Genomic DNA, 27821 nt, shown 5'->3' on the forward strand with positions numbered 1-27821 from the left:
CACTCACCTTCAGACCATCCGAGATTACTTTTTTCTTCAGTAGAACAGTAAAGAAGATTTTTAGCTGAAACTGTGCTCCTTAGTGATTTATAAAATGCATATCAGTGGCTGCACATTTTTGAGAATAAAAAAAGCATATCAAGGGACACAAAATTGTTACCCATGGCTCCTGACAATATATTGAGGCCTTATGAAGCGAAACAATTGGTCTGTGCAAGAAAATGAGCATTATTTACAGTATTATGACCTGTAATCCAGAGCCTCAGAGGCAAACGGTCCGGAGTGATGTCCGGGTCACGAACAAGTTGAATCAGTTCATCAAATCTGACTGAAGCTTCTGAAACAGTTCACGGCTCGAGCAGCACAGATCTTCAAGTTACTCAATCAAAACTCACTTTCAGACGCCTGATGAGCCACAATAGCGGCGTATCTGATCCTGTGATGAATGAACTCATTCAGTGCTCCGGTTCCTCAAACGGTCACTGAACTGAAGAAACAGTTGACTCGAACCAAAGACAATGAGCTGCTGATATGCACAAGTGTGAACCAAACACTTGAATGAAGGGACCAAATGAAAGTTTTTATGATTTCTCATTGTTTATGTAAAAAGGTGAGCTGGTGAAGACTAGTTCACTTTATATGTTTTAGACATGCAAAACATCCATAATTATTGGGTGCTTTAATAATATAATTGCACATATGTTACGTCATTGAGTGATTACCTAAACAAACTAGTGATTTGAACTGTCCAAAAGAACCAGATTTGCCTGAGGCTCTGGATTACAGATAATAATACTGTAAACAATGTTCAGATTGATCGTTTTGCTTCATAAGACCTCAATATATTGTCAGGAGCCACAGGTATTTTTCCTTGATGTGCATTATTTATGCCATTGACTTGCATTGTATGAATCACCAAGGAGCACGGTTTCAGTAAATTAACAGCCAATGTTCAGGTTTAGGTGAACTATTCCTTTAATGCTAGACTAGGTTTACGTTCACACTGAATTAGTTAATGTCTCTCTCTGCAGGGTTATGATAAGAGCATTTCTGAGGCAGAGGCCGTCATCCGCTTCGCCTTCCAGGCCTCCATCACTGTCCTCTGCATCGCCTGCCCCTGCTCTCTGGGTCTGGCCACTCCGACCGCGGTTATGGTGGGAACCGGTGTGGGAGCCCAGAACGGGATCCTCATCAAGGGAGGAGAGCCGTTAGAGATGGCACACAAGGTCAGAGACGGGCCGCTTATTTTAAAGCTGTCGTGTTGTGCAGAGGAAGACCATTTTATAAATCTGTTTGTGCTTTCAGATTCAGTCTGTGGTGTTTGATAAAACCGGCACCATCACGTACGGAGCTCCTAAAGTGGTCCAGGTGAAGATGCTGGTGGAGGGCAATCGGATGCCACGCTCTAAGCTGCTGGCGATCATCGGCACTGCTGAAAATAACAGTGAACATCCACTGGGTGCTGCCATCACCAAATATTGCAGACAGGTCAGTTTGACTTCATGGTGTGTAGTTTCTTTACTTAAAGACATGTGGTGGTATTTACATGGTAAATTAAGCCAATTTAATTAAAATATGTAAATAAATTGCAAGGGCTGTACTGCATTAAGAAAACAGAAAATCCATAGTTTAAAAAAATAATTAAGAATCCTTTTTATATGCAATTAATAACATTGTAAAGCTATGTATTTATTATGACAAATATAATTTTAATTCAAAACTTTTTCATTTCTACTGTTGTCAAATGGCATGAACTTTACTGAAAATATTAACGTGTTTTCTTAGGTGCAACTTTAAATAACTACATTTACTAATTATTGTTTTTTTTAATGTACTTGGAAAAAAAAAATACAGTAAATTTTTAAGCCATAATTATCAAAGTGTCTGCATGACTAGGGTTTTTAGATGTAAATCATACCAAAAGATTCACATTTCAAATAAATGCTGTTCTTTTGAATTTTCTATTTTATCAAAGAATTGTTTGATAAATAGAGCAGCATAACTGTTTTCAACATTGATAATAATCAGAAATGTTTCTTGAGCAGACTGGAGTAATGATGCTGAAAATTCAGCTTTGATCACAGAAATAAATGACATTTTAGCATATATTCAAGTATAAAACAGCTATTTTAAGCTGTAATTATTTTTTACTGTATTTTTGCTTGCCTTGCTGAGCATAAGAGACTTCTTTCAAAAACATAAAATCTTACTAATATATTTGTTGTGCTCTTAGTGCCAAATCAGTTTCAGTACAGCTTGTTTTGGGGTATTTTGTGACTGCTTTAAACATCATTCCCTGTATCAGTGCACTCCTGATATGCACGAGAGTCTGTATTTGGCCTTTAGATTCACAATGTCTCTTCTGTGTTCAGGAGCTGGGTACGGAGTCTCTTGGCACCTGTACAGATTTCCAAGCCGTGCCAGGTTGTGGGATCAGGTGTCTGGTCAGTAACACAGAAAACCTGCTGAAGAGAGACGACAGCGACAGTGAGGAGAACCAGCGCAATGCCGTCTTGATCCAGATCAGCGACACCAGAGCGCACGGCAATAACCACCCGCTCATCATGGACCCGCAGCCGCTCAGTGAGTGTCACATGACCGCTTCTGCAGGATCCCATTGGCTGCATACTCGAACTGAAATACAAATCTGGAAGTTCTGAGAGTGTAATTGTATGTAATCTACTGTGAACACACCAAGTCAATGCAAAGACGTGAATAGAGGTGAATTAGCACTGCGACTGCGCGATATTCGCCTCAATCGCGTCTTTCAAGCAAGTTCAAAAATATCAACACGAGCAGAAAATTTGCATGACGTGTTCTCACGCAAGCCAATCAGTGAAGAGCTTATTAACAAGTCCGGCTGAATCAGAAAATGGAAGAGAGCCGTCTGTGGACACCCCGAAATGTATGATATAGGTATCTGGAGCATAGAAAAGAAATAAAATCAGTTGTAGTGGTTGGCTAGTTATATTTTATTAGCATGGCTACAGAGATGCTGCTATCAATTAAAAAAATGTCAGTGTATATACAGTAGTAAAATGTAATACACACATATTGGATTTATTGGATGGGACGCGCACTATATGTACGGTTCATTCATCAACTGAAAACAAAATCGATTGGGATTTAAGAATCGATATTGGTTCATAAAAATGAGAATCTATTGAAATCGTTTTTTTGTTTTACCCAACCCTAACATATTTCGTTGTGTGTGCTGAATATGAAAAGTACTCACAGTCTCTGCTCATCTGTTCTCTTCATAAATAAATAAATAAATAAATGCATAAGCCTATATGCCCGTCCTGTAGGTTCATTATGAAAAATGAAAATGTGAGCAAAAATACAAGCAGTTAAAGGTATTATAATTAAAATATGAAAATTTAAAATGACTGGTAATAATAGATTATGACGGAATTTTTGCGACCCCCGTCCATCAAAATGACGGAAAATGTTAAAATCTAACGGTTTGTGGTTTCAGCTGTAGTCCAGACGGCCTCGTTCACCGTGCTGATAGGGAACAGAGAGTGGATGAGGAGGAACGCGCTGCAGGTGCGAGCAGATGTGGATGAAGCCATGACGGAGCACGAGAAGAGAGGACGCACTGCTGTGCTGGTGGCTGTGGACAGTGAGTGAGACTCTGTGATTTCAGACACACTTTGATCACTAGGAATTTCCATATGAAACATCAGGTGAGAGATTGATTAGTTACTGAAAGAAAAAATCTACCGAGGTCAGGAATATTTTTACAATCCTTTTACAATGATGCATTCAGTTCTAGGGCTGCTTCTGACTAAATATGTGACCCGTGCTGTGTTCTTCATTTAAAATACCTTCAAAATGACGTGACCCTGGAGCACAAAACCAGTCTTAAGTGTCCATTTTTCGAAATTGAGATTTATACATCATTCTGAAAGCTGAATAAATAATCTTTCCATTGATGTTTGGTTTGTTAGGATCGGACAATATTTGGCTGAGATGCAACTATTTGAAAATCTGGAATCTGAGGGTGCCAAAAAATCTAAATATTGAGAAAATCGCCTTTAAAGTTGTCCAAATGAAGTTCTTAGCAATGCATATTACTAATCAAAAATTAAGTTTTGTTATTTATGGTAAGAAATTTACAAATATCTTCATGGAACATGATCTTTACTTAATATCCTAATGATTTTTGGCATAAAAGAAAAATCGGTAACGCTTTATTTTAAGGTGTCCTTGTTACACGTTACATATACACTTACTATTATAATAACAATAAATCACGCATAATTACATGCAAGTAATCCTAAACCAAATCCTAACCTTCCCATATAGTAAGTACATGTAGCTAATTAATATTACTCAGTACTTAAATGTATAATTACACTGTAACAAGGACACCTTAAAATAAAGTGTAACCGAAAAATTTATAATTTTGACCCATACAATGTATTGTTGGCTACAAATATACCTGTGCTGCTTATGAGTGCTTTTGTGCTCCAGGGTCACAAATGGAGGTTAATTAATTGCAATTGAAGATTGATAAATATGCACATTGTTTATCTTGAGCATGTTTGCTATTTCGTTCTCAGATGAGCTTTGTGCAATGGTGGCCATAGCGGACACGGTGAAGCCTGAGGCTGAGCTGGCCGTCCGCACTCTCACAGCGATGGGGCTGGAGGTCGTGCTGATGACGGGAGACAACAGCAAAACAGCTCGAGCCATCGCTGCCCAGGTACAGCAGCCTTTAACATTCAGTAATAATTGTTCTCCTGGAGCGGTGATTATGAGCAGCTGGGTTTTTTTACAGGTGGGCATCAGGAAGGTGTTTGCCGAGGTCTTGCCATCTCACAAGGTGGCGAAAGTGGAGCAGCTCCAGCAAGCGGGAAAACGCGTCGCAATGGTGGGCGACGGAGTGAACGACTCGCCGGCGCTGGCCATGGCAGATGTGGGCATCGCTATAGGCACGGGCACAGATGTAGCCATCGAGGCAGCCGACGTGGTGCTCATCAGGGTACGAAGACTAGGGCTCGGAAAATAAATTGATGCATTTCGAGTCGATTCTGAGCTTAGTTTTGAACAGCAGATGCAGCTGCATGCTTTAGAAACAGCCGTACTCTGCTTGTTTCCAAATCCTTACACACACTTGAACCTAAAATTCATAAAATTCAAAAAGGTTGAAGCAAATTGCAAGGGTGTTCACAGTGGGCTGTGTTTACATTAATCTTGGATGTTAGAATATAAAAGTATAAAATCTGCCTGTTTGAGATTTTTTTTTTTTTAAGTGAATTATTTCTTTATTTTTACAAAAGTAACATTTTTAACCATTTGTAGGGCTAGAAATTTGTTTCCTTTTCTTACCCCCTTTTTAACCCAAACACAAAGCTGTTTAGATTAACATAAGTTTCTTGAGATGGCACTTTTTGATTCATCTATTTATTTATTAATAATTAAATTTTTTGTTGTTGTTGTTATAAACAGAATGATCTTCTTGATGTTGTTGGGAGTATCGACCTCTCTAAGAAGACCGTGAAAAGAATCAGAATCAACTTTGTATTTGCACTGATCTACAATCTTGTGGGGATTCCCATTGCTGCAGGTAAGAACAACTAAACCAAATAAGATTAAAATATTAAATTATATCCGTATTATTGGCACTTTCCACAAACAGGGTACAGAATAGAGCCTGAAATGCTTAAGAAATAGTCAACAAATGGTGAGAGAAAAGAGTGTGCATTCTCTAAAAACCTTGAACTAACTGTTGAACTAAATAATAAATTAGCTATTATATTTTCTATTCATCCAATTGTTTGAAAGTTTAGGGTCAGTAAGGTTTTTAATTATGTCTCTTCTGCTCGCCAAGGCTGCATTAATTTGATCAAAAATACAGTGAAAACAGTGAAATATTTTTACAATTTAAAATAACTGTTGTCTATGTAGATATATTATAAAATGTAATTTATTGCTATGATCAAAGCTGAATTTTCAGCATTAGTCTTCAGCGTCACATGATCCTTTAGAAATCATTATAATATGCTGATTTGCTGCTCAAGAAACATTTCTGACTATTATCATTGCTAAAACGTAATTTTTTGATGAATAGAAAGTTCAAAGGAACAGCATTTATTTGAAAAAGAATTGTTACATTATAAAAGTCTTTACGGTCACTTTTGATCTATTTAATGCGTCCTGGCTGAAAAAAGGCTGAATTCTTTTTTTTTTTTTTTTTTCCTCCAATGTTTTACAGTTCTTTTTCCAGTAGAATAAAATAGAACACGTCAACATAAACAATATTGTAAGTTTTAGTAACTTTTCATTGAAGGTCAGTATTATGTTGGATAATAATGTATCAGTTAGGTGTCTCAGCAGAAAGCACAGGATTTATGCTTTTAAATTGTATTTGGACACTAATCTGAACATTTGTATGATTTCTTGAGTGTCATTATTGGATGCTGTTGTGTGCAGGTGTGTTTATGCCGGTGGGTTTGGTGCTGCAGCCCTGGATGGGCTCTGCTGCGATGGCCGCCTCCTCCGTGTCTGTAGTGCTGTCCTCTCTCTTACTCAAATGGTAAACCTCTCTGATCTTCACACAGTTCGCTTTAATAAACATTTTTGCATGCTTTAGTAACGTGCTTTATTATTTTGGACTCAGCAGGCTTTGTAACCGTTTCCTTTAGGTGTTTTAAGATGATCGAAAGAGAACTTGACTAGGCCTGGGTGATAAAACAGTATCGGTATTTATCAACTGTACACCTTCATTGATAATGACAGAAAACATGTTCGATATACCGCAAAGCTCATGCACGTTTCATTTAAAGGCGCGTGCTATGAGTGACATGCAGACAGCCAATAAATTGTGACAGCAGAACACACGAATGCTGAAATAAGTGTCATGCATGTCTGCATGTCTCTTTGGGTTTGAGACTTTAGTCTTTGCAGCTTTACGGATCTTATCTATGCACAAACAGCTTATAACACTCCAAAGAGAAAGGAAAACTTGAAATTGCCTCATATGAGCCCCTTTAACGCTAATCTGCGTATAGATAATTGTTTAAATTTTATTTTGTGTTTAAACTAAAACTAAAATTATTTGTTGTTTGTCTTAATAGATTGTGTGAGTTAGAACGGAGAAATGCACACAAAATGATGTCGAATTGTCTGTTTTGACGAGCATTCATGTAAACACAGTTGTTTACATCTTAAGTGAATGTAAACAGTAGGGAGAATATCGGACGTGTGTCAGTACATTGCATCCATTGCATTCGGTTTTAAAGGGACAGCAGCCGAATTTAGTTGCTATTGTCTGTGGCATCGATGTTAATCAAGCAACAAAAGACAGACAAAAAAATCACTCACTGCTCTTGACTGAATCACCTTAGTAGCCCTAAAGATTAATCTAAATTATTTATAGAAATAAATATGTCTGCTTGAAAGAATGAAGAATATGGTAAACAAGTTGTTATAAAGAATGCATAATTAGCCTATATAACCATTATTTCATTGAAAAGAAGACCATGTTCTTGTTCTTTATGACAGCGTGTTTATGACCACATCAAACCGGAGATGTTTCAGACGCGCGCTCCAGCTACACCTCAGTGCCAGGTGCGAGTCAAACGAGTGCAGGGTTACAGGGCTCGTAGCGCGTGATCTTCAATTGCATGCACAAAGGCGCCGTTGCGCTGTAGCCTGTATCTTTGCATATCAAGTCGCGAAAGAAACTACGAGCATGCAATGTCGTAGTTATGTCCTCAGTTAAGCTATGAAGTCACCAAAAAGGCAATTAAAGCTGCCTTAAAACGGTGTATGTATTTGTTATATGAGTCACATTTAAGAACATGTCTCTGAAATGCAAACTGTCCTGGAGCATCCCAGCACTGTCTCCCTCATCTAACACACCCGATTCAACTCATTCGAGACTTTAAGAACTGGAGTGGGTCAGAATAGGTAAAGAGATGCGTGTCAGATCCACATCACGTTCAGCAGCGGCAGCTCTTAAAGGGACAGCAGACCAAAAAACCTAATAACCAGCTGCTGTGATGTCTGGTAATCAAAGATCAAACGAAAAAAAGGGGAAATCAATAACTTCTATAGCTTTAAGGATTCATCTATATTTAATTTAGAATTTAGTGTTTCTGTATGTTTCCTACTTGCTGAAGGGCACAGGTAAATATGACATTATAATGGGTTTATTGTTAAGATTGTTTTAAGTTCACTTGAATTAGAAGTTATTTGAAGTAGTCTAATAAATGTAAAAATTTACATAGCTTTGTAATGTTGAATGGCTAATCAATGGTTAAATATTAGGGGGAAAACTATTATATTTGAGTGATACTGGCCTTCAGTCATAAAAAAAGATGCCTTTATACAAATATTAAAGATCTTTGTACATTAATTTGAAGATTGAATGTTAAATTATTGCAATGTAAAAGTATTTAAAAAAACTTTAATGTTAGGTGGGATTAATCACGATTAATTTCAGAAAAAAATGTGCAGCACTAATTTTAACATGAAGGCATGTTGTGTCATCGCAGTTAAATCGGTGTCTTTCATGACAAAACCTTGTGAATTTGGAAGTTTTAGAGAAATGCTTAATTAAATGCATTACACTGTAACTAAACCTTTTAGCCGACTGAATTTACTGTAGATTTAGAAACTAAAACGACTCTGATGATTAAAACTAAATGGCATTTTAGTCAAAAGAGTATGATTAAAACTAAATCAAAATTTGCTGTCAAAATTAACACTGCTGTTAAACGGTATGTCGTGATCATTTTTAGCTATATCATCAAGCCCTAAACTTGACCCTCGTTTCCCGTTTCTGCAGCTACACTAAACCCAGCGCTGAGAAACTGGAGAGACGACTGGGCGAGGTGAGGAGACACGGCAGCCTGTCGGACGTCAGCGTTCACATCGGCATGGGAGAGCTGCGCCGGCCCTCGCCCAAACTCAGCCTGCTCGACCGCTTCGTCAACTACAGCCGGGCCTCCATCAACTCGCTGCGCTCCGACAAGCACTCGATGAACAGCATGGCCCTCAGCGAGCCCGACAAGCACTCTCTGCTGGTGGGAGACGCTCACTGCGAGGAGGAGATGGTCTGAGCTTTACCTCAGTGCCTGTAGACCAGGGGCGTCCCGATTCAGTCGCCTCAGGAGAGGTTTGTCACAGTGATGCTGCATGGGTCAGCTTACACAGCTTTGGCTGTCCGGCCGTTCGTATCACTAAAGGCTTTCAGAGGCGCTCCGTTTACATTACGAGTATTCTCGCTGACCAATTTAAAGGGATAGTACACCCAAAAATTCTATCATTTAGTCACACTCAAGTTGTACCTGTATGAGTTTAGCCACAAAAAAAGAAGGTATTTTACATATGTTTGTAACCAAACTGTTGCTAAATGCTATGAAAAAATACTATGGAAATCAATGGGAACCAGAAACAGTTTGGTTACCATCATGATATCTTCTATTGTGTTCTGCAGAAGAAAGAAACTCATAGAGCTTTGGAACAACGTGAGGGTGAATAAATGACAGGATTGTCATTTTTGGGTGCACTGTCCCTTTAAGGATGACAATCCAGGTAAGGAAAATCAACTAAAAAAAAAAAAAAAAAAATATTTTTGTGAAAACAGCAATTTAAAAGTGATTGTGTTTTATGATCATGATTAAGTGAATATTTATTACATCTTTTATTTATAGTATATTATATACTTTTTTGTGGAACATGAAGGAATGTGAAAATTTCTTTTAAAGGCGAACAAATGAACTCTACGTTTTCATATTCCTCAAGTGCTGAGATGCATTACATTCCAAAGAAACCGCAATCTGCCGTCAAAGGATCAGGTCGTTTGTGATGTTAGTAACCAAGAAAACGCTAAACCATTTTAAGTGTCTTTTAAGATTCAGCATATTCATTTTATCATTCAGCAACACTTGAGCTGCCTTTGCCATATTTAAATGTAGATTAGCTCGTCAACTTTAAGCTTTTAAATGTAGTTTTGTTTTTATCTTCATTTAATTTGAACACCCAGTGGTTTGTGTGAACTGACAGCGTGACTGAGCGCAGCACATTTGTATACAGCCGTTTGCATTAATGCCCTTAACAGATACATAAATATTCAACATGTCACAGCGCGACCTGAATCAGGTTACTGAAATACATTACTGACTAACACGTTCTAAGCTTTTGAAATTATTTTGAAAATTATTATCCTAAATAAATAAATAAATTTAAAAAAAAAAAATATATATATATATATATATATATATATATATATATAAAATTACCCAGCGGTAGTTTTGTTACTGTATTATTTAAGGTCAATTAAGCGATGCAGTCTTCAAACGAAATAAGTGCACTCGTTAGTAAGTAATGATTAGTTGTTGCTTGTTTTTGCCAAATGTGTTCAAAGTGGAATGACAATGTAAACATCCTGAAATTGTGATTTATGCACTTGATTGTTTTACTAAATGTGGTCTGGGACGATTCTTATTGTAGTTTTGCATCTTATTCTTTCAATAAACAGACCTTTTTCAGTAAGCCAGCATGCATTCATTAAGTACTTTTTTCGGTGTAAGAGGATTTTTGATTTGCATATAAATGTGCACTTGCTTGCAATGTTTGAAAAAAATCAGATTTTGGTAGTTTTGTAATTTCTAAAAGTGCTGTCACATTAACATTTCTATAAAATTTAGCATTCAAAAAAGGTGTATTGTCTATTGCCAGCAGAGGCGTGAGCTATAGATCAACACTGCAAATTTGGGAGACCAACTTGAACGCAAGTGACATTTGGTTTGAAAGTGACTTCTGTGTGAAAGTTTTTTAATATGAAGAAATCAATAATAAAAAAAGTAAAAGTTCACCTCTGATCTCTAATTATCAGTCAGAAATGGCATGCATCTATGCAGTGCTGGGTAGATTACTTACAAATTGTAGTCTATTACAGATTACAGATTACATGATGAGAACTGTAGATAGTAAAGTAATCTTTTGGATGTATTCTGACTACTTTTTGATTATTTTTGACATAACTCATAATAAAATATTCTCCATTCTTTATCAACATCATGAAGTGCATTGAACATTTCATTACGCCAGGGTTTCCCAAACTGTTTTCTGAAAGAAACGGGGTTTGTTTACAAATGTGTATATATATACAGTTTTTAAAAAGGAAAATTTAAAAGAGAAAAAAGAATAAAAAGGGCGAGTCATTACATTATGAATAATTTACTGCCATTTTGTAAATAATATGTAGTCATGTAATCTATAAAAAGTAACTAATCTGATTATGAGCACTTTAAAATGTAATGTAATCTAACTAGGAGTACTTCAATTTTGGAATCTGATTATGTAATCCAGGTTACATGTGCCCAGCACTGTCCAGTTTCATTTGACAATGTCCTTGTTTCATTCCTTCAGTTGTTTGTTACTCATCACAACAGCGCTATGTTTTTTTTAAGCTCATATTGTTCTCCAGTAATTATACATAATGCCATTTGTTTTGTAATTCAACAAGTACATTAATCAGACATAAACCAATGATAAGCATTCTGATTTAGTTGATTATTATTATGATGCCTGTTTCTAGCGCACGAGATAGAGCAAGCAAAGCATACACAAGTAAACAGACATTCAGATGAATAGAATTTTTATTCTTTTTTTTTTTTAAATGAAAAATCCATAAGGTCAAAAAATAGCATTTTTGCAACCCTTTTTAAAACCATTTTGATTGAGAGTTGTAGACAAACCTTAATAAAAAGATTTTTAAAGGGCCTTCAGTCTCTTGAGCACTTCATCTTTATGCTCATTTACAGACAACGGTCTTAAAAAATATAAAGTAAAAATATTGAGTTAAAAGTGCAGCTAGTAGTTGAAATGAGTATCGCAGTCCAAATTCAAAATATTGGAGCGAGTCGTTTCTCCCAACCCCGTCCTCCTCAGACTCGATGCCCAAGCGGGTTGCCAGATTGACAACACACAATAGGAACGACAAGCCTTATACTGTAATTTGATTAACTGAGTGTTAATATTCCTCCCCTCACAGAGCTTTTTAGATGCATGCTGAAGCGCTTCAGGTCGGGTGGAATCTGCGATCTCTGACCCAGTTCGTTGCTTTCATGGCTGCAATACTGGCAACCCGAGGTGCTGAAATCCTATTGGTTAAAACTGCAGTGGGCGGAGTCACACAAACCAAAACAAAAACAGATATTCTGACACAGAACGCACATTTTAAAGTAGAATAACTGGCTGTAGTGTTGTTTTTCAGAGAAACAAGTGTGTGAACTTAACATGTTCCCTAAATATCTGCAAACATACTATACTATTTTTATGCTTTAGTACAGTCTAAAATTACAGCACCTTTAAGATTTTAGAGCTTGACATGTATATGGAATTTTCTTGTTGACGACTTAAAATCAAACCAACAGAATATACGTGTTTAAAAGAGTTTGATAAACAGAAGCTGAAGAAGCTGCGTGGTTTGCAGTGTTGGGGTTTTGTGACCTCTTCTCTGCGTCCGACTCCAGAAGAAGCTCAAGCATACTGCCGTATCTGTGATGCTGGTCTGCCGCTCCACATACTCTTCATCTGACAAGCAGACAAGGACACACAGTGGTGGCCAAAATTATTAGTACACTAGTATTTTCAGTCTATTATTTCTATCTTTTGCTGTAGTGTGTCAGAAGGAAATATCAGTTTACATTTCCGAACATTAAAGATAGAAATAACTGACTTAAAACCATTTTTAGCTGCTGAAGATACTAGTGTTTTAATAATTCTAGCCAGCACTGTAAGAACAAAACTCTCATGGTAGGCCACAAATGACTGAATTTGTAATAGTTGAAACCGTTCCCTGCTCCCATCTTACCTTTTTGTCGAGCAGAACGTCAAACCCATCTGTGATTCTCCTCGGTTTTCTGCCGTATTTCACAGCAGCGTTTGGAGGAGCGGAGATGAGACGAGGCCTGCAAGGCTGAAGATCAGCTTTCCTGAAAGTAATTACAGCATCCATCGACTGGACCCTCTGCCTCACACATTGATCTTCTGGAAAATAATAACATCTGGCTTTCAATGCATTTAAGGTTTTCATTTTACCAGTTCACCGATCAGTCATTTTGAAGCACAACTGAAATACTACAGCCGTTTCTGACTGAAAAAAGTTGCATTAAGGGCAGAAAACCTACTATTACATGATAAAACACAATTTAATGCTATAAAACATAAATATATGTTGACATGTTTGAAAAAATGATATGATTTAGGCCTACCGGGCACAGCGAGGAGCTGCTTTTTCAGTTTTGAAGCTAAATCGTACCAGTCTTTGGGTGTCTCTGACACCTCAACAGTGTGTGTCAGCTTTTGTGCCATAACTCTATAAAATGTTAAATTGAGTTATTAATCTCTTTTCTACTTTGTCAATTTAAGTGTAGATTCATGTTGAGAAACTGAAGGCATGAACGTCGCCGGCCATTCAAGCGGTTTTTCCAGGAGGTGCTTATAAAGATTTTGATTTCAGCTATAAAACAAAAAATAGATTCAAATAATTAAAATCAATTAGGCTAATATCACTGCAACATTAATTAGGTCACAATACAATATATGCACAAGCAAACTAAATTAAGAATTACTGCAGAAATCAGAAACATGATATATACACGTTATGTTTTTACATACTTCATCTTTCACACTTTTATTTCAAAGGGTTATTAATGACACATCATGTGGATATTTTCATGTCTGGGAAAAAAAATAGGGATTAAACTGCCATTAATTATCTGCTGTTCGCCCAGTATAACAAAGCCATGTCTGTTTTATTAATTAATATTCATACACTGTACATACCTTAATTGATTCCATATTATACATACACACTCTCAGAAATAAAGGTACAAAAGCTGTCACTGGGGTGGTACCTGTTCAAAAGGTACATGTTTGTACCTAAAAGGCCCATTTTGGTACCTTAAAGGTACATATTAGTACTTAAAGTGTACATTTTAGAACCTAATAGGTACAAAACTGTACCTTTTGAAAAGGTACCGCCCCAGTGACAGCTTTTGTACCTTTATTTCTGAGAGTGTATTATATTCCATATAATTATATATTATATTCCACATGATGAGGGGTAATTTGTAAATTAGGTTAATTTATGTGTGTTATAAGTGCTCCAGTTAAAAGCAAAACTTGAGTACTTGGCCACATTAGTAATATTTTACGTATTTCATGGGCTGTTGTAGTAAAAAAACAGGGATATCCTCAAGGACAGGCCACAAAAACAGCAATGCCAACATAACACTGCCAACATTCACGAACTTGCATAACAGTCAAATCAAGCACGTTATTAAGTTATATGCGCTGACGATTCTCTGATGTGATGCTTTCAGAGACAAAGCCTGATGCAATCGCACATAATATGCTAATCTTGTAAGCGTAGTTAACGATTTAGCAATGCCTTATCTGAGTTTTTCGTGATCTTACCTTCAAATGGGCTGGTGTTCAATAACACCGAATGTTAAATTCCGATTTCTGCGGTTGTTGGACGCAGTTTATGATTTCTAGGCCAGGTATTTTCATTTAGTTATCCCTGCAGCCCGGAGACCTACGAGTGGGAGGAGCTTGAGAACAGCAAGTGGGAGGAGCTAGTTACTTTAGGCACGCACCCCAAAACAAGGCTCAGTTCAGCGACCAATCAAAACTAGTTTCACTTTCCAGTTTTCAACGTCATTGCATTTCTCAGTCCTGCAGGACTCTCTAGTGTGAATTTATGGAACTTAATACCAAATTTTATTTTTTAATAAATTAGGTGTTTTTTTTTTTTTGAGTAATTAGAATCCTGAAAAAAAGTCATCCAAACTATCTTATTTTCAAAAAAAACTTTTTAAAATAATACAATCTTTTTAATCTTCATATTTGTATTTAATCTAGGATAAAATTTTAAGTGGTCTTTAATTTACAAGCATAATTTCCCCCACATAGTTAGCTTATATAATTTGGCACAACAGAGATATACTGTACAAAAATAAATCAATTTACTTTAATAGTTGGGCAAAAAAATATAATATTTTGGTTTGTCAGTTATTTAATGGCAAGGGAATGCCTTTTAAATATGAGGAATTTTTGACCTACTATAAAAATCCCAGTTTCAGCGAGAGAATTTGCTATTGTTGGAGCCATTCCTTCTAGTATTTTTATGTTTATGAAGGGTTTTAATAACCAGTTTCCCATTAACTGGGAAAGAGTGTGTGGACTTTACCTCAGAAATTCAAAGAAGTGTCTTATAAAATGATACATCGATGCTATCCTAGTGTTTTTTGGTGTTGTTGTTGTTTTTTTTTTACAAAGGTTTTTTTCTGATGACTTTGTAAATTGCTCGTTTCTGTGATCAGCAAACTGAAGATTTGTCTCATCTTTTTTGGTATTGTGAGTATACTAAGAATCTCTGGAAAAACTTATTGAGTGTTTTTTGTGGTATAAATTCCTGATTATTTCACTTGATTTTGTTCCTGGCTAAAATTTTATACATAAATGTAAATTTTATAAGCGTAAGCCTTTCTTTAGAATTTTTCTTGACGATTTAAAACTCTATACGGTATTTCTGACTCTTCTAATAAGAAAGCTGTAAGAAATGTGAATCTGTTCAAAAGGTATAGCCTACATTATTGTATTGCTCCCTATGTGATATATACTGTCATTCTGTTACATCTGTTTATAGCTAATAAAAAAAATAAATTAAAAAAAACTCTCTAGTGTGAGACTTTTGATGGGGTAGTCTAATTCAAAATGTAATGTTTTTAATGAAATATAAATAAAATTGTGTTATTTTTAGAGTGTGCAAATTGGTGTTTTTCCACATCAATATATGAAGATCAACAGGTCTACCAGCATTTTTATTTTGTAAAGCCAGCCTCCATCATGAAAATCAATCATGGAAATTGTGCTTTTCCAGTGGTGTACAAAGGAATATTAATTGTTAATACTGTCGGCGTGTATTAACTACATATTAACTAAATTATACTACATTTTTTAAGGTAAGTGGTTGCAAACAATTTATTTGATCTACATTTAAGTAAAAAATATATATGTTGAAAGTCAGTCAACTAAATTTGTTTATTTAAATGTAGCTAAAATAAACTGATTGCAACCACTTACCTTACTTTTTTTTTCAATAATTCAATAAATCATTTTTTTTTTTCAGTGAAAATATTACCAGAGCGATAAAAATGAACTAACCGGAAGATGGCATGCAAACCACCATATTCTCGGCTTGGCGTGTATGCATTTAATATTTAGGATTTCTTTGTTTGTTTGTTTGTTTGTTTAATGACTTAATGTGCTATTAGATTCGTTTGTATAGAGTTAGAGTTGTGGACGAGATGCACACTTACAAATCTTTTCTATCTCTTTAGAGGATGCTGCTGCTGCGCGTGAACTCCGCTCCCCTCCGCCGTGCACGCGCAGCCGCATCCTTCATTCATCCGCCGCGCGTTCGCGTGCTGGTCTTGGATGCACGCGGATTTCAGAGGATAACCGGAAACAGCAGGTTGTTTTTGAAACATCTCACACAGACACTAAAGAAGAAAAAGTATTGAGAAATGGCTCTGACTCAAGATATGATCCTAAGCTTTTTACTGGCGCGCGGGGGGAAAGTGAAAAACTCGGAGCTCGTGAGCAACTTCAAAGGACTTATAAACTCCAGCGATCCCGCAGAAAAGAAACAAAACCGAGAGCTGTTCAAAAGCCTGGTCAACAGCGTCGCCGTGGTGCAACAAGTCAATGATGTAAAGTACGTGTCTGTGAAGAAAAAGTACCTTGGATGCATCGCAGGTGGAACAAACAGTTTCATTGAATCTCCGTGCATCATCAAATCCGTGCGTGATTCCAGTGAAATAGAGAATGTGGATATTATTAATAACAATTATTGCCATTGCTCCCCGCAAGCTGCGAGTAATAGCTGCAAAAGTGGATTTGATGTTGAGTTTGTTCACTCAAGAAGTCCCTCTGATTATAATGTGAGGGAGTCTTTGACAGCAAGAGTGCTTAATGTGACAAGTGATGCTAGAAGTGCCAAAACAGGGGCTGTTTTTGCTCTTGTGGCCGTAAAATCTCCATCATGTGAGCTGCAGCATGAGGAAAAGAGAAAAACGAGCTTAAAAACACTGATAGTAGATGCTAAACCGCCATCTACAGCGACTGCAGAGCGAGCTATGAAGGTCAAAGCATATCAGAGCTGTGTTGCTGGAGAAGGCTTTCTCTACAGGTCTCTGAGAGCCAAACGAAAGGAGCTGGATGCACAGGGTTCACCACAACTGAGAAGGTGTAGCAAACTCACCAAATCTGGTGGTAATGACTCTGATGGGATTCCTTTGGGACCGATGGAGCATGAGTGGCTTGTGAAATCAGCAACGGGAAGCTGGCGTCAGATCTACGGCCTCCTGCTGCAAGACCCTCGGCTGGCAGACAAGCCAAATTTCATGTCTGGATTCACCGTCCTGCATTGGGCTGCTAAAAGCGGAAATGGTGAAATGGTGTGTAAAGTCATCGATGTTTCCAGACAGAGAGGCACAGGGATCGATGTGAATGCCAAGTCTTATGACGGATACACAGCGCTCCACATAGCCGCCATTCACAGTCACGAATGTGTGTTATCGCTGCTGGTGAGCGAATACGGTGCCAACACGAACATACGGGATAACAGTGGTAAAAAACCCTACCGCTATCTAAGTCCAGACGTGTCCATTGAAATCCGAAAGATGCTCGGAGACCCTCACAGCCTGCAGAAGGATGCACAGAACCTCTCAGACCTCCCTAAAGGATTCAACACCCTGAGTAAACTATTTCAGCCCCACATCGCTGGACATAAAAAGAAATACAGACGTCGACCGAGCTTCCACTTCATCAGAGATGATCGTGAAGACCCCAAAAAGAACGTCGCACTTAATCGCAAACTGTTACAGTAAAACATATCAACTGAAAGATAACAACGTGCACTAAAAATAGACTTGTGTTACTAGGTTTAATGTAACGTGTTCATTTAATTGGTGATTGCACAGTGACAGCCTTGCGTCTACTGATGATTGTGTTTGTTAATGAGGTTGATAAGTTCAGGAAAATGCATTTAGCACTAACACAGCTGAACGGCTGAACAATATGTACAGGTCGTGTTTTACCCCAAAAGAAGGACAAAAATGCGTTATGTAAATATTGGGTTACACTGACATTTCAATGAAAGGTTTTCCTAAAAAAAATTAGCATGCTGTAAATGCAAAAAATAAATAAATTAAATTAAAATTTCATAAAGCTTAAAAATGTAATACTTAAAATGTACTCCTCAGGCCATCCAAGATGTAGATGAGTGGAACAGATTTGGAGAAATGTAGCATTGCATCAGTGTCTCAGCAATGGATGCTCTGCAGTGAATGGGTGCCGTCAGAATGAGAGTCCAAACAGCTGATAAAAACATCACAATGATCCACACCACTCCAGTCCATCAGTTAACATCTTGATTAGCAATATTATGCTTGTTTTGTTTCTTACAAACACACAGCTTTTGTCTTCTCCAGATGTTAACTGATGGACTGGAGTGGTGTGGATCATTGTGATGTTTTTATCAGCTGTTTGGACTCTTGTTCTGACGGCACCCATTCACTGCAGAGCATCCATTGCTGAGACACTGATGCAATGCTACATTTCTCCAAATCTGATGAACAAACAAACTCATTTACAGATGGCCTGAGGGTGAGTAATTGCCGAGTATTTCATGGTACTAATTGTACTGCTCTTAATTTATGCTGAAAATTATGGAAAAGCTTGTTACAGTATTTTTAATCTATTCTGAATCATTATTGAGAGGAATTACAAAAAAACTCAAAAATAAAATATCTGAATTCTTTGTAATGCAAATATGGGGGGAAATATGCTTCATTGTCAGAAAAATAATGTCACCATGTGACTTGAGAACATTTCCTCAAACAGTGACTCTGTCATCTTTCTTATCTGATCGCTGTGCTGTGAATAATGCCTATAGAGAAGCACTCATGCTGCTGAATGAATGGAGAGAGAGAGAGAGAGGCCTCTTTGTGGGATGTAGCATGTTGTCCTTGAACTCATTATGCTTGATGTGATGTCTGTGTAATACTGAAGAGATAAACTGTAGCTCGGTTCTTTAACTTTTAAATAAGCCAAGGCAAATTTAGGTCAACCTTTATGCAAATAGCCATTTTACTGATCTAATGTGTAAGAATGATTCCACAGTTTTAACCAGGAATTTATCAAACAGCCTGGAAAATATAATGAAGCCTTTGTCACAGTCAGGCAGTGATTCAGGCATGATTTCATGGGTGCCGGAGCTTAGCATAACTTCATTCAGAGCCTTTTGACTGGTGTGCAGTGATCTGGAATGATGTTGCCTCTCAGTTAGAGCTGCTCTTGTTCAGCGCCGAGGTGAAGGTCGTTTCAGAAACTATATCCTTTGGGTTTAGAGCGGTTCACTGTTGAACGTGAAGCTGTCCTGAGCCAAATTTGAGCTCTTAAGTTGCACATTCTGACTAGCATTGTAAGCATTAATTCTTTTATTACTGGTAGTGATATTTAATTCAAGTTTATGTAAATAATGTTGAGTGAGTTGTGAATTCTTCATTTTATGGTCTCTGTATTATCTGTCTGTCACAAATGTAGGCAGTTTGCATCTGTGTTAGAGAAAGCAAAATAATAGTTCTTTGTGTTTTGCTGACTAATTTATAGGGTCATTGTTTGACCTGTGGGATGTTTCTCTTTTTCATTTCTCGGCCATTATGCAGGATCCCACGGTCAGCCTCAACATTAAACCGCCTCAATTCACTGCAAGTGTCATGGAAAAAATGCTTATAATCTAAAGGCTTGCTAAAAATACAAATGTCAAAAAGCTTATTTAGCTAGGAAATGATAATTTATTAACAGTTCCACCCTTTCAAATAAAATGGAAAATTAAAGATAATAAAATAAAGCACAGATGGCATTGTTTTGGTATTTTTGTCAAACAAACAACAAATGTAACATTCAGAATGATGTCATGTTTGTAATTCCACGCTCAAACATTCTAAAGTTTTATTTGAATGCAGCTGGATTTAGAATGTTGGTAAACAGAACTTTAAATAGCATTTCAAACAAAGTATGAGAATAGATAAGTCCACACACCACAGTTATACTGATAACGACACAGAGGAACAATATCAGAGATGGTCTTATCCTTAAAGCTTTGACAATATCATTGGAATCACTTTTTTTCCCAGCTGATGTATGACAACAACAATCATGTCTTTTAGTATTTGTTGGGTCAGGGTAAACAAGCCTTAAGAAGTTGAACAATTTAATAAAGGTAATCATTTGACAGCAATTTGAAAAGAGTGATTGGAAGCCATACATTTTCAATAAAAGTTGGCAATTTGAGGTGATGTTGCAAAATTCATTAAATTGCATGTATTTATGCTGTTGTTCTCCCACAGTGATGTCACTTCCTGCAAGGTGATATAATTAGGGAATGCAATTTTGATATTAAAAAAACAAAATCCATCCATTCAGCATTCCAATAAAAAAAAATTTTGATGAAAGAAAAATGAAGAAATGCTTTAAAAGAATATTTCTTAATAAATTGTTAAAAGTTAGCTTACATGGCACCACGGGAACATCAAAATCAAAGTTTACCTCTATAAATGGTGATATTGTGACCAAAGAATCCTAATATTTTCCATCTTTTTTCAAAATACTAAGACATGCATGATGGGAACAATGAATGTAGGCCTACGTTTATTCATTCATTATAAGCAGCTTTTTCCCGGACATGTCCTGGCCTGGATTTCTAAAATGTCCAGGTTTTGGCTTTGTTTTTATTTATTAACGTTCTCAATGGTTCTCATACATTATATTCAGTGCTGTCAAACGATTAATCGCATCCATAATAAAAGTTATTGCTCAAGTAATATATGTGTGTGTAGTGTGTATTTATTATGCATATATATATACACATCCATGTATATAGGCTAAATATGTTATATTTATATATTAATAGCATATATTTATATATAATATAAATTATATGAATATAAATAAATACATGTAAATATTTTCAAAATATATACTGTATGTGTGTATATTTATACATATATATATATACACACACACACACACACTATACACACATAAATTAACACAAAAACCTTTATTTTGGATGCGATTAATCGTTTGACAGCATATAATATTATTTGCATTACTTTGGCCGTTGTCTGTAGACGCCTTCTCGCACGCCGTGATTGGTCGATCATGTACAATACCTGCACGCTATTGGTCAAAATAGCCTACTTTTCAGTATAAACAAGTGAGACAACAATGGGAAAACAGCGAAAACATAGACATTTATTAAGCAACTTGGAAACCCCGGTCAGGGGTCTGACGCAGACCCTTGACTCCCTTAAAGTAATTAGCGGTGTTTCTTTTGTTAACCAATTTCACTCTTTTGGTCATAAAATCCAAACCATCACTTCAGATCCGCTCAAACTCGTGGACACGGATCTAAAATAAATGTGGCGTTGTTTGAGACGTGTAAAATCAAAATCTGTGAAATCGTACTACGTATAACATTTTGTGGATACCTACACCGGCTTTTCTGCCAAAAAAAAAGAAAGAAAAGAAAAAAAAAACAAGTCTTCCTGATTGTGCACACCTGTCTGGCAGGTAAGGGCGACGGAAGCGCGGTTTGGCCGGAGACTCTGAAGCCTTCTCCGGCCTGTATTTATTATGGCGACGCCGCTATTTAAACGTGGTGCGCGTTGTTCGTTTATGGTTCTCGCGATTATCTGCCTGTCGTTTCCATCATGCTACAACTTGGAAAACGAATCTGTTGAACCCGACTTGTCCCTTCACCATGGCAATATCCTGAGCCCTTTGCTGAAGGCTTTGTCGGATCAGAACCCATGGGGAGATTTCACACCACGAGCCAAACCTGACTCCATATATGTGCGCTACATGAAGAGACTGTACAAACTATCCTCCAAACCGGACCGGAGTCACGAGGCCTCTCACCTGTACAACACTGTCCGTCTGATCACGCCTCGAGAGGAGTGTCTCGAGCAAAACCGAGGTATACCCGCTTCTGATTACTGTTATCTGAACCTTAGGGCTTGATCAGACATGTTTACAAACTATACATGCGGTAGCTTTAGACCCGTAACATCGATTTGTGTTCAGAATACTTTGCCATTTACTTAACTGTTTACAGTATGCAAGTTATCTATATTCATGGACTTAAATTTCCCAAAGTAGTTCACATACTGCATAAAATACAGTTCAATATCAGCTGCGGGATATATATATGAGTACAACGGGGCTAAAGGCCCACCTTAAGAAAAAATGTGTTATTTACTGCGCCTAAAGTGTATAATTGCAGAAAAAATATATACGTCGTATTGAACATTAATGGAGCAACAGATTCTGTGTGAAAATGAATCATTCAAGTTGTTTATTTTGTTTAAAAATATTAGAAATGTGTGAGGTGACCCCCACACACACACGGTATTGATACAAATACTTCAGCTAAAATAATGCTTTTTTAAAGTTAATACTTGTTCAAAACAATCACTTTAGCAAAGTTTGTACCATTTTCTGCTTATTTTGAAAAATAAAATAAATTTTTGTTTGTTATACTGTCATTAAAATGTTAATATAAAAAAATATATTTTAAAATACAGAAACAAAATCATTTTAATAAGTAAAGATTCCCATAGTATTGAAGGAAATCCAATTATAATTGAATATATATTTACAGTAGTAAGAACAAATGATATTTTATTATATGATATGATTAATATCATGTTTTTAAATATGATGGTTTCATTCTAAACATGGTGATTATCTCTGATATGGACACCCAACATAATACATGATATTTACCATCTGAATCTAACCATGTCATGTCAACAAATGCCAAAGTCAGCGATCTATTAATTATCATGTTAATTACTGTGTGCCTTTAGTCCCAACAGCAGGGGTGCTTTTTACCCCAAATACCATACTTTTACATATTTTTTCGTTATTTAAACTGTTGCTTTAATTATCTTAAACAAAACTGAAAATCATAAAGAAGACCTTTGTCTCAAAATATATGCATTAATTTTAGTGATTCTCATTTGCTACTTAAATCTACAACATTTAAAAAAACATAAAATATGAAGTATGCACAGAATCATCTTTGCGCGGCTGCACGCGATCGCGTCAAGGATCAGACAAATTTGCACGTGCAACTTGAAAAGCGAATGTTTCGGAAAGTGCTACCCAACGTTTTTGTGCCATCTAGTGGTTTAGATGAAAATAATATCAAAGGTGCTTTACCCCGTTGTACCCTATATACAATATCACATTAATAGGCTATATTGATGTAGGATATTAAGTTGCAACAGCATGATTGCAAGTGTGATCTTGCTTATACTGTTTAATAAAGTTAATCTTATTCTTTAGGCAAAATGTATTGAAAATGCAAAAGAAAAGACAAATCTAATGTTTTAATCTTTAAGAAAGAGTTCAAAGCCATGAACCAAAACAACCAACTAAAAGATATTATTACCTTTGGAAAAAAAAAAAAAAAGAAAATCTGAGAAGTACATTAGAATGTGTATTTTTCATTGAAATACATATTTAATGTAAGTGCAAAATATTTTACATTTATTGCAAAATATATACAATTATGTACATTATTTAGGGAGACTACCTCTTTCTATGGTCACAACACTTTCCCTGATTGGTGGACCCAAGGGGAGAGTTCACCCAAAAAATGTCATAATTTACTCAAACTCATGTCATTCCAAACCCATAAGAGTTTTATTCTCTTCAGAAGACTTCAAATAATATATTTTACGGCCTTAATATATCTTTATGACCTTTGGTGGACAGAGGTTTCAATAAAAACCTCTTCATTCATTTATTGAGAATGAGTGAAAGTCTTGTGGGTTTGGATCAACATGACCATTCTGTCAGCGTTACTCACCTTCATTTCTGAGTGAACTAACTTTTAAGGATTGTGGGTAGGATTTTAAAAAATGTATTTTTGTCTTGAAAGTTTATGTTCTTGGTTTCAGCTGAGATTCACAGCCACATTACGGGGGATAACATGACTTCAGAAAGATGGCAGCATCATTATATTATTTTTACACAGAGGTTGGTAGGACTGTTGGTTGACTTGATCTGATTATATGCCAACGGTGACAGTTCAAAAATGGAAATAATGTGTAGAATCTTATCTATAGACTACTGAGAGGAAGTTTATATGCCTTGACCTTTTCAGTGTATTTTTAGCACTCAGACAGTATGTTCTGTACAATTGTTTTGATCGAGAGAAACAACCTACATCTACTGGAAATGGCTATTATTCAACAATCTGGACCTGGAGCCACATTGGAACCCCTCTGAAATATCTCTGAGATTGAACCATACAGGGTCTTAAAAATTAAGATTACAAAAAGAAAGTTGATTTAAGAACCGTTATTCAAAATGATACTGAGATATATTTAACATTTCTTGAGTTACAGGCATGTGAACTTGAAAAGTGTTTTCCCCCATTTTTAATTGGTCACCATTAGCATATAATGCAACAAAGATTGCTAAAATCAAGAGATTTTACTTATAAATCTACCAATCTCTGTGTAAAATTCAAATAATGATGCTGCCATCTTTCTGAAGTCATCTGGCTCCAAATCTCAGGTGAAAATGGTAATTTTGACTCTTCCCTATAAAGTGGTTACTCAGTAAATATACATCCATGTCGCTTAATATTTTGGCATTACTGTATCTATTTAATCAGAAGAAGTAAATGTTTACATAAATGTTTAACAAACATCTCAGGGGCCTGTTTCATAAAACAAGTTTACCAAATAAGCCAGGTTTATTTGGGCTGGTTGCACTGTTTAGACTAGTTTAAAAAAAGTTAGTAATCAGATTTTTTTTTTTCTTCTTTTCCTTTTTCTTCAAGACTGGTCATAACTTTTTAATTTCAGTTATGAAAAGGTAGATTGGTCTTATTTGTATTGGGAAAGTAAGACTGATTACACCTTGGCGACTGCTAGTTGGTCAAACTAGTTCTTAAGACAGGTGGCTAAGTTTATGCAACGGTTCAAAATAAGTCAGAATGACTGAATTAAGCCTGGCTTATTTGGTAAACTTGTTTTATGAAACAGGCCCCCGGTTGAGTTGACGCAAAATGACGGAATTTCATTCCAAACGAACTGCAGTCAAACAATCACAAGTCACTCTCAAGCAATAAGTAAACACGGTATAACTGAAGTCAAGCAAAGGATGTGTTTCTCAATGGTGCTATGTGTTATCTTGGCAGAGTTCTTCATGCAGGATATTTCCTACAGTCTGACTCGAGTGAGGTCTCAGGAGCAGCTGCTGAAGTCGGTCCTGCTTTACTCTTTTGACCACAACCACATCGCCCCCTTCACATCGCTCTGCTATCTCGATGTGAAAGAACAGAAGCCCTCGAAGGATCAGATGTGTTCTCCACACTTCGGCACGCAGCAGTCAGTCCCTCTTCTCAGCTTCCGCGTTCACACCGAGAGAAGGGTCCGCCGCCGCTGGGTGGAGGTCGACGTGACCTCCTTCCTCCATCCTCTCATTCAAGCCCATAAGAAAGACATCCATCTGCTGATCAACCTGACCTGCGTCAAAGACATGATCCCAAGACCCGGAGGCCAGGTTCATAAGAGCCCGGTGGAGTTAACTCACAGATCTCCATCTCTCCTCCTTTACCTTAACGACACCAGCGAGTTCGCGTACCACAGAAGAGCCTCACGAGGTCAGATGGTAGATCTGACGTCAAACCAGTGGGATGGAAAGTCCACATGGTGGGATTCAGCTTCACGAAAGAGACGAGGCACACTAAAGAGCACCAATTCGCCGCACGCAAGTCCAGAAACAAGCATGCCCAAACTCGTCCCCATGTACGACTTTCCCACAGATGACTGTGACTTGTACGATTTCAAAGTGAGCTTCAGCCAGCTCAAACTGGACCATTGGATCATAGCGCCTCACAAATACAACCCGAGGTACTGCAAGGGATATTGTCCGAGGGCTGTGGGATATATTTATGGGTCGCCGGTGCACACGATGGTTCAGAACATCATTTACGAGAAGCTGGACTCTTCTGTGCCCAGACCTTCATGTGTGCCTTCAGAATATAACCCGTTAAGTGTTTTGACCATTGAGAACGACGGCTCCATTGCTTATAAGGAGTACGAGGAGATGATTGCTACCAAATGCACCTGTCGATAAGATTCATTCAGCTTTTTTTGTTTTTGTTTTTTGTGATGCATTGCTTTTTGTTTTTTTTGTACATAATGAAGATGATTAATGACCAGATGTATCGGATAATTTGCGGCAATGCTTTGTTTAACATTACCTTTTTATCTGATTCATTAATGCTTCGAATATTCAAATCAATTATGCAATTTAATTAATTTGGTGTTTTCTTAGACCCTTTAATATTTATATGTGGGGTATTTAATTGGCTAAAAGGATATCTTTCTTCTATAATGAGCAGTTGTGTTATTTTAAGTTTGGTTCTTTCGGTTGGTGGTCTTGTCTCGCACTTTCTATTCCTTAAACATGAATGACAGAATTTTAAATCTTCTAGTTCTGGACAGAATATATATATAAAAAAAGTGTATTTCTACTGTCTTATCAGAACACTTTTACATTGTATTTTTTAAAACCTGGGAATTGCAGACGGTTGTCTCATGGGCAACCTCTCTCTTCTTGATGTCCAGAAAATAAGTTGCCTTAATTGTGGGCAACTTGATATTTTGTGTATTAAGAACGTAATAGATGAGAATGTGTCACATGACTATTTATATAATTTATGTCTGTGTAAATTAGTCAGGCTAGCTTTGGTTTCACAAAAGATGAAAGAAAAGAAGGAAAAAAAAATAAAAATCCCACATGAAAATGTAAAATAAAAACATAAACTCAGCAAACAAACTTTTTATTTTTTATTTAAATCAAACATTGTTGGCTTGTCATTGTTATTTCGTAGTTTAGAGAAAAGCTAACATCTATGGTTCGAAGTCTTAATTGTAGTGCTGGGTTAAGAACATTTCTTTGTAGTAAACTTTAACAGGACTAAAAATGAACAAAAATATTTTTCTCTACTTTCAATTAGTATGATGAATGAAGAATTGATTTCGTTTATTAAATATTGATGGAGCACTGGAAATAAATGGTAAAGTTTTTGATAAAATGTCAATTTAAAGTCAGCTAAACAGGCATTTCACTCCTCACTTGGGATAAAAGTGTGGTGTAGAAAATTATGCAAATACTATTGATGTAGAATGCAATCATAGTTTGAGTAACATCGAAAAATTGCAATTTTCTATTCATATAATTCTGTTTAAATAATCTCTTCAGACCCATTAAGCGAAGCTGCCTATCTCCTGCCAACACAAAATAATAAATTATATGTACAACACAAGATATGATTGAGCCAGTTTCACTTTACTCGGAAAACTTTTTAGTGCTGTCAAACGATTAATCACATTCAAAATAAAAGTTTTTGTTTACATAATATATGTATGTGCACTGTGTATATTCATTATGTATAAATACACACACATACAGTATATATATTTTGAAAATATTTACATGTATATTCATTTATATATTTATATTCTTATATTTTATACAAATATATATAATATATAAACATAACATATTTTTCTTAAATATATACATGTGTTTGTTTTTTTATATACACAATAAATATACACAGTACACGCATATATATTATGTAAACAAAAACCTTTATTTTGGACGCGATTAATCGTTTGACAGCACTACTTTGA

At 36.4% G+C, this 27821-nt stretch overlaps 3 protein-coding genes across 3 annotated transcripts in view; all 3 read left to right on the forward strand.

The window, feature by feature from the left end:
• atp7a (ATPase copper transporting alpha) overlaps positions 1–10241 on the forward strand; it is a 30735-nt gene extending 20494 nt beyond the window's left edge. Inside the window, exons 15-23 of the mRNA XM_058797651.1 lie at positions 1032–1226; positions 1306–1488; positions 2373–2583; positions 3479–3625; positions 4569–4711; positions 4787–4990; positions 5458–5575; positions 6442–6544; positions 8801–10241. Coding sequence (XP_058653634.1) covers positions 1032–1226; positions 1306–1488; positions 2373–2583; positions 3479–3625; positions 4569–4711; positions 4787–4990; positions 5458–5575; positions 6442–6544; positions 8801–9074 — 1578 coding nt within the window. The 3' untranslated portion in view covers positions 9075–10241. The remainder of the gene's footprint in view (positions 1–1031; positions 1227–1305; positions 1489–2372; positions 2584–3478; positions 3626–4568; positions 4712–4786; positions 4991–5457; positions 5576–6441; positions 6545–8800) is intronic.
• Positions 10242–16400: 6159 nt separating this feature from the next.
• On the forward strand, positions 16401–18360 carry sowahab (sosondowah ankyrin repeat domain family member Ab). Its single transcript, XM_058798238.1, has one exon. The coding sequence runs from the start codon at positions 16557–16559 to the stop codon at positions 17919–17921; it is 1365 nt and encodes a 454-aa protein (XP_058654221.1). The 5' UTR covers positions 16401–16556; the 3' UTR covers positions 17922–18360.
• A 2959-nt stretch (positions 18361–21319) lies between these two features.
• Positions 21320–27452, forward strand: gdf9 (growth differentiation factor 9). Its single transcript, XM_058797078.1, has 2 exons — positions 21320–22075; positions 25316–27452. The coding sequence occupies exons 1-2, from the start codon at positions 21733–21735 to the stop codon at positions 26254–26256; spliced, it is 1284 nt and encodes a 427-aa protein (XP_058653061.1). The 5' UTR covers positions 21320–21732; the 3' UTR covers positions 26257–27452.
• The last annotated feature ends 369 nt before the right edge of the window (positions 27453–27821 follow it).

This window comes from Onychostoma macrolepis, chromosome 14, assembly GCF_012432095.1.
Source record: "Onychostoma macrolepis isolate SWU-2019 chromosome 14, ASM1243209v1, whole genome shotgun sequence".
Taxonomy (NCBI): domain Eukaryota; kingdom Metazoa; phylum Chordata; class Actinopteri; order Cypriniformes; family Cyprinidae; genus Onychostoma; species Onychostoma macrolepis.

Coding starts and splice junctions, on each gene's coding strand:
- sowahab (XM_058798238.1), top strand. CDS start 16,557: ATGGCTCTGACTCAAGATATGATCCTAAGCTTTTTACTGGCGCGCGGG.
- gdf9 (XM_058797078.1), top strand. CDS start 21,733: ATGGCGACGCCGCTATTTAAACGTGGTGCGCGTTGTTCGTTTATGGTT. Junction 22,076..25,315: donor GTGTCTCGAGCAAAACCGAG/GTATACCCGCTT, acceptor TTATCTTGGCAG/AGTTCTTCATGCAGGATATT.